Source organism: Belonocnema kinseyi, chromosome 5 (genome assembly GCF_010883055.1).
Source record: "Belonocnema kinseyi isolate 2016_QV_RU_SX_M_011 chromosome 5, B_treatae_v1, whole genome shotgun sequence".
NCBI classification, from domain to species: Eukaryota; Metazoa; Arthropoda; class Insecta; order Hymenoptera; family Cynipidae; genus Belonocnema; species Belonocnema kinseyi.
Window position 1 is genome coordinate 86,743,150 of NC_046661.1, and position 7,736 is coordinate 86,750,885.

Below are 7,736 nucleotides of genomic sequence, written 5' to 3' on the forward strand. Positions count from 1 at the left end.
AAAATATATGTGTCTCAATTTTTTGTAGTGTCGAATAGTCTTAGTTATTGGCCGTTGAAAAGCAGTGTACCGGTAGTGGCGTTTTGGCCGTTTAAGGGTTAAAACCTGCCTGCGTCTCCGGCAGTATTCCTTTTCCTTCAACATCCTTCCGCAGCCTATCCGCCCAAACAATCGCGTATACTTTGTGCGCCGTATTCATTAGCGTGATCCCTCTATAATTTTCCTGTCCCTTCCTCTCCCTTTTTTATGCTGTGATACAATCAACATTTCACTCCACCCTATTAGGAATCCCTACCTAGTCCGTAATCGTTTCACTACCACCTTTAGCCTCTACCTTACCTCTTGTGTTCCAAACAGCCACGCTTCGTTCTCTAGTCTGTCTAGAGCTGCTGCCTTAAACATTTTCAACTTCCTCATCTGCTTTTCTATCTCCTCGTCATTCAACTCCTCTCCATCTACCTACCTTTTTCTTCTGATTCCCTCATCTCTCTTCTGTGTATCTAATCCCTGAAATGAATCTTTAAAAAAGTCTTTCCATTTCTCACTGCCTATCTTCTCACTTATCCGCAACCTACTTTCGCGAAACTTATTAAATATCTTCCAAAAGGTCCTTTTCTGTTATAAAATTTTTCAACTCCTCTTTAAGATCTTTCTTCTCTTTCTGCTCTTTTCTCTTAAACATCAACCTAAACTCCTTCCTCATTTCTACGTTCTCTTCCCTCTTTGAAGTTCCTTCTTCCCACTTACTGTACTTCCTTTTCAACTTTCTTTTCATCTTTTTGCATTCCCTGTCCCAACACGGCTTAACCATTCCTTTCTTCTTTTTTCTAAATACCTTCTTTTGTACACACCCTTTCACTTTCTCTTTCAGATCTTCCCATATCTATTCCATTGACTCCCCCTCAAAGCAAACCTTTTTTAATTGCTTCTGCTACTTCTCTATCGCCTCCCTTGTCCATATCACCCCCACCCCTGACGAACCTTCTTCCTCACCTCCTGGAGCCTCTACCTATGTCCCCTTAGAACTTTTGCTTCATTTTATTCCATTCCTTTCTCTCTACCCACGTCACTACCTGTCCAAAATCATCAAATTCCTGGATGTAACTCCAGCAATCGTCATTTTTCTTTTTTACCCTGCTACGTTCCAGTACAGCACCTTTACCACTCCTCCACCCTGTACTTGCAAGTAGATACTTGGATGAATGATCAACTTTTCTGAACAAACAATAAATAAATTTCTTTCTTTTAAATGTTAGAAAACAATCAAAAGAAAACAGTTCGAAAAAAACACTTTTTTAAGTCTTTTTAAACATTCATAAAACACTAACTGGAAGTCTGAAAATTTCAGAAAATGGGCCGATAAAAAGCTAGTCATAAAATTTGACCCTTTTCTTATAATAAAGTGCGCTCTACTGCGCTCTAGTAACAACAATTTCTAGTAACTAAAGCAATACAATTTTGTTACCTTCTCATCAATAGAAGGTATTAGATTTGTGTAAAATTTGACCCTTCCCCCCCCCCCCCCCCCCCCCCGTTTTTCTCAAATGTCTACGTTTTGAGATCCACTGAATCCAAAAAACAGGTTTTTACGAATGTGTCTGTCTACGTGTCTGTGTGTTTGATTGTCTGCAGATTTTTAGTTTGTTAGCACGATACTTTCGAGAGAACTGACAGATTGGATTGTCCTTTGGTATACTCTTTCAGTGTCCTAAAATAAAGGTCAAGTTCGTTAGCCAGCCATTTTGGATTAAAATTCAAAAAGTGAGCGTATTTTGAAAATTTTTGAGACCACTTTTTCAAACTTCAAAAAGTTTCTGTACAGATATTCATATTATTTAAGCAGACAAACAATTTATCCTAATGACTTTTTTTTATAAAACCAAAATTTACCGAGTTATAGCATTTGCAAAATTAAAAAAAACACGTGAAAATCAGCATTTTAAGCCACATAACGCACGATATGAAAAAAAGTCAAGAGACGAAAAATGTTTCTTTTCCAATGTCCTACAATAATATTATAAAAAATATAAAAATAAGAGTTTTTGGTTTTGTCCCTTAAGGAGTGCCGCACATTGGGAAGAAAAATGACTTGTTTGGTTTAGAAAAACGTACATCCCACAAATCTTCACAAATTCCGACAAAAAAAAATTGGAAAAAAGCTAATAAGATTTTTAAGAGAGTTGTTCAGCCTGATTTTTGAATTAGGTTTTCAATTTTTTTATAAATAAAAAAATATGACCAAGAAATTACCTTTTTTCTATTTCACGTTCCCGGTGTTCATCAATAACAGGAACATGGTTAAAATCGCTTAAGTTGCATAAAACAGCATGACTTAGAGATATTCAAAAATTAGACAATATACAAAAAAAATTAGTTATCAAAAAATTTTTTTTATGATTTTATATAAATACACGTTTTTTCAAGTTATGTTGCAAGAAATTGGAATCAAAACAATATTATGTGAAAACATTTTTCTTCTGATTATAATTGTTTGTATTATAAACAAATTCGATGTGCAAATGCAGTAATCAGGCATTTTTTGACAGAAATGTTCGTTTTTTTTCTACGTGAATTTTTTTCAATTTGGAAATTTATGATAATTTTAGAAAAATTCATGGTTTGTTGATTATTCTTATGATTTTTTAAACAAATGCATTATTCGCGCGTTTGTTGACAGAATATTTGGATTCTTCAATGGCAGTCTTTTCAGTTGGGAACTTAATGACAAATCAGCAAAATTCATAACTTTTTTATAAATTTTATGATTTTTTTACAACAAATTTAATAAATAAATGCATTATTAGGGCATCTGTCGAAGGGAAAATTCTTTTTTGTTTCGATATCAGACTTATGTAATTGGGATCTTCATATTAAAATCGGCAACCTTCATGATGTACTGATAAATTTTATAATTTTTAAAAACAAATTTAATAAACAAATGCATTATTCGGGCATCTGTAAACGAATTTTTTTTTAGATTTCAGTCTTCTTAAATGAGAAGTTCATGATGATTTCAGCGAAATTCATAATTAGTTGATAAATTTTATATAATTTAAAAATAAATTTAATAAACTCATGCATTATTTGAGCATCTGTCGATGAAAAATTAATTTTTTTCGATATGAAAATGTGCCCGTGAAGCGGGCGGATTTTTTTCTTTTATTAATAGTTAAAGTTTAAGATACAAGCTTTCATTTCTGCTATTTCCCTAAATTTTTCGACTCCTTATTAGTGTTTTATGTATTTTCAAAAAGATTTGAAACTTTTTTTAATAATTATATCCTGTTCTTGTTTTCACTATATATCTCGAGAACAGTAAAAACTACAATAAATTCATTTTCTTTTAGCTTTCTTTAGCATTTAGTAAGGAAGGAATTCAACTACTCCTTATTAAAAAATGTCATTATTCATTCAAACAATAACCGTTGGGTGATTGTATTGACCTTTGAGAATGGCGATGTTTCTTGGTGGGTTTAGGGTCAGGCAAATTAAAAAAATTAAATTTTTTAAAATATTTTGGCAAATAATGATAGCCCACATCAGGAAGTTTCATTAAATCCTATGACAATTCATCAGAAATCTTTGAAAATAATACTTCTTTTTAAACAGTTGGTAAAAAATAAAATAATTTTTGTTTTCATTATGAGAGAAGAGTTATTCATATTATTTTTCAAATATTTGTTATTAACGTTGATTTATCACCTGATACAGGCCGCCATTGTGTGCCAACGAATTTTTTTCAATTACATTGTTTTCAATTTACCCGACCCTTAAGTCAACAAAGAACTTGAACATTCTCAAAGATACATATGTAACATTTTGTTGACCAGTCTTATATATTAGCCGAGCATAATATCATACAGGGTGGACACGCTAGGGGTTACATACATGGCGAATCGAATGCTTCCCGAATTACACAATAGCAGGGGAGAAGCCATTAAACAGGGGATCTTTCATATTTTGCGCCTTAAAAGTTGCATTCGGATCGGCCATTCGGTCAAATCCGTGCATCTTCGGATCAAATTTATCATAGTTTCCATGGTTGCGTTCGAAACTTCAAATGGATACAAGTGTCAAAACAATATAGGTTACGTTACATCGTAATTACCAATAATAAAAGTGTTTAATTGATAATGAAATGAGACATGTGAACTGAGAAGTAAACGTCAATTTTTTTCTGTACCAATAACATTATGGAATGTCTGCTGAGTGACAAATAACTATAAAATAGTAATAATATTCTGCGCTTCCAGTGGGTGAAGAGTGGATTGTGTTTACCGCTTATTTACGACATAAAAACAGATGTGTTATGAATGGACAGGATATGTTTTTAAATAAAGTGAATGAAATATTACATGCGTAAAATTTAAATTGACATTACTTACATTTACTTACAGCGATTAGGGCAAACAGGTGAATCTGAACATAACCTTGAAATAATGAAAGATCGGCCCGGCATGTTTATTATACTTTGGACTTATTATTCTTTACCAAAGAAATGTTTTGTGGTTTTGTATGTTTATCACTGACAGTGTCGGCAGTAATAATTTAAATAATAATTTCTTATTAACAATTTAACAATCATTACTTATTAATCATTTTAATAAGTAAAACATTATTTCTGAATTTAAAATTTGGTTACCATTGTTTTTTACACAGTTGGATTCTAGGAGAAACACACATCAGGAAATACAGATGGAATTAGTGCATTTCGGCTTGGTGTATTTCAATAAACCTTGTTCAAAAATTTTTATCTCCAGACCTTATCCCAAGCCTGGGGATTGATCAGCCTAAAATTAATTATCTGAGTCATTTTGATGGTATAGGCGTATAAAAAGATATCTCGAAGCAATCTAACTTGCCCGGAGTTTAATTGATACAATTTTTAGGGATTTTTTTTATTTTAGAAAATGTTTTCTCCGGACCTCATCTCAAAATTTTGCTTGATCAACCAATAAAATAAATGAAACACTTGTTGGAGACAGGATTGTACCAGTAATAATTCTATAAGAGAAATTTTAGGCCGATATTTACATTCCAATTTTTTTTAATCATTTTATTTTCGAACTTGCTATATCTGGTTGTGATTTCCAAATTGGCATTTGATCAGCACCTAAAATCAATTTTAAGTAATTTTGAGGGTATCGGTGTATCAAAAAAAAAATCTCGAAATAATATAACAAGCCCAGATTTCAATTAATAAACTTTTTATGCATTATTTTTATTTTGATATCCAATGGAAAAGATAACGTCTGAAATCAAATTTACAGAATTGGTGTCTTCACTTCTAAAAGAATAATTTTAAGTTGAACCAGGGCTCAAACAAATACATTAAAATAACATTTCGAGTAACTTTGAATTACACTCAAACATTCTTATTTTCTGATAAGATACCAATAATATATGAATTTACTTTTCAGACCTGATGAAATAGATAATTATAGATAAATATCTAAAAAAATGGAATAAAAATTCCGACCTAAAATTTCGCTTCTACATTTCTTTTCGATGCACTACTATCTTGAGCGATTTTTAAATTTATTTCAGCAGTTGATCAAACGAAATTTTGAGATGAGGCCCAGAGAAAACATTTTCTAAAATAAAAAAATTCCTAAAACTTTACTAATTAAAATTTGGACTTGTTAAAGTGCTTCGAGATTTTTTTTTAATACACCGATACCCTCAAAATTACTTAAAATTGATTTTAGAGGCTGATCAAATGCCAGTTTGCAAACTATATCCAGAGATAGCAATTTCGAAAATACAATTTTAAAAAAAGTTGGTCCAGAGAAAACATTTTCTAAAATAACAATAATCCCTAAAAACTTTATTAATTATAATCCGGGCTGGTCAAATTATTTCGAGACTTTTTTTTATACACCGATACCCTCAAAATTACTTAAAAATTGATTTTTGGTGCTGATCAAATGCCAATTTGGAAATCACATTCAGTTATAGCAAGTTCAAAAAATAGAATAATTAAAAAAAAATGGAATGTAAATATCGGCCTAAAATTTCTCTTCTAGGTTTATTACTGGTACAATCCTATCACCAACAAGTATTTAATTTATTTTATTGGTCGATCAAACCAAATTTTGAGATGAGGTCCAGAGAAAATATATATAGCATCACCAACAACCATTTAATTTATTTTATTGGTTGATCAAGCAAAATTTTGAGATGAGGTCCGGAGAAAACATTTTCTAAAATAAAAAAAATCCCTAAAAATTGTATCAATTAAACTCCGGGCAAGTTAGATTGCTTCGAGATATCTTTTTATACGCCTATACCATCAAAATGACTCAGATTATTAATTTTAGGCTGATCAATCCCCAGGCTTGGGATAAGGTCCGGAAATAAAGATTTTTCAACAATGTTTATTGAAATACACCAAGCAAAAAATGCACTAATTCCATCTGCATTTCCTGATCTGTCATTATTTCGAGGTTATGTTCAGATTCACCTGTTTGCCCTAATCGCTGTAATTAAATGTAGGTAATGTCCATTTAAAGCTTACGCATGTAATATTTCATTCACTTTATTTAAAACATATCCTGTCTATTCATAACATACCTGTTATTGTGCCGTAAATAAGCGGTAAACACAATTCACTCTTCGCCGACTGGAAGCGCAGAATATTAATACTATTTTGTAGTTATTTGTCACTCAGCAGACATTCCATAATGTTATTTGCACATAAAAAAAAATTGACGTTTAATTCTCAGTTCACATGTCTCATTTCATTATTAAGTAAACACTTTTATTATTTGTGATTACAATGTAACATAACCTATATTTTTTGATACTTATATCCATTTGAAGTTTCGAATGCAACGATGGAAACTATGATAAACTTGATCCGAAGATGCACGGACTTGATCGAATGGCCGATCCGAATGCAACTTTGAAGGCGCGAAATATGAATATACCCCTGTATAATGGCTTCTTCCCTGCTATTGTGCCATTCGGGTATCATTCGATTCGCCATGTATGTAAGCCCCAGCGTGTCCACCCTGTATAATTTGTCATGTGACAGATTTCCTCAGGCCCTTAATAGAAGAATTAACCTAATTTTCACACAAAAAAGGAAAACAAATATATATGACGATTATTTGTATAAATAGATTAAATTTTATACGTACGGATGTAAGGTTGGCTAGTGACATGATAGTATTTCCAATTATTCGTATAATTAGTTTTTGAATTTTAGTTTGATAAGGCCATTGTCCAAGCACTGACAACACAAACTTATTTACCGAAAATCCATAAGTTGTTACATCTTTTTTAGTTACATCCCTTTTATTCTCCATATTTGTTTTTCCGTTTAAAAAAATTGCAGTCAGTTATAATTCTGAAATTAATTTGGAAAATTCATTTACTGGCATTGTTAAAAATGTTACGAAATTTTCGAAACATGTCAAATGCAAGAGTAAAGAAATTTTACGAATGAGTGTACTAAAGACAAAATGAAGATACACGTTTTGTAAAATTGAAACTGTAGTAATTTTGATGGCAAAATTAATTGAATTGTTAACTTTAATTTCGAGGCCCATAGTCTTTATATTTTTATTCAAATTATAAAACGTTCTTTACAAGTCTTCGATTGACTCTGCCATAAAAACCTTATTATTTGCGAACGCTAATCCACGTACCTTCACTGTCCTGAGATCCACACCTTCATCACATCTTGAATTTTTAAGATGTACAAATGAATATTCTTAAATTTTTAATTGTAA

At 31.5% G+C, this 7,736-nt stretch overlaps 1 protein-coding gene across 1 annotated transcript in view; it reads right to left on the minus strand.

Annotated features, from left to right (window-relative positions):
* The window catches only part of LOC117173032 (odorant receptor 82a-like), a 27,878-nt gene that overhangs the window by 18,964 nt on the left and 1,178 nt on the right, over positions 1 to 7,736 (minus strand). The window contains exon 3 of the mRNA XM_033361391.1: positions 7,143 to 7,351. Coding sequence (XP_033217282.1) covers positions 7,143 to 7,310 — 168 coding nt within the window. The 5' untranslated portion in view covers positions 7,311 to 7,351. The remainder of the gene's footprint in view (positions 1 to 7,142; positions 7,352 to 7,736) is intronic.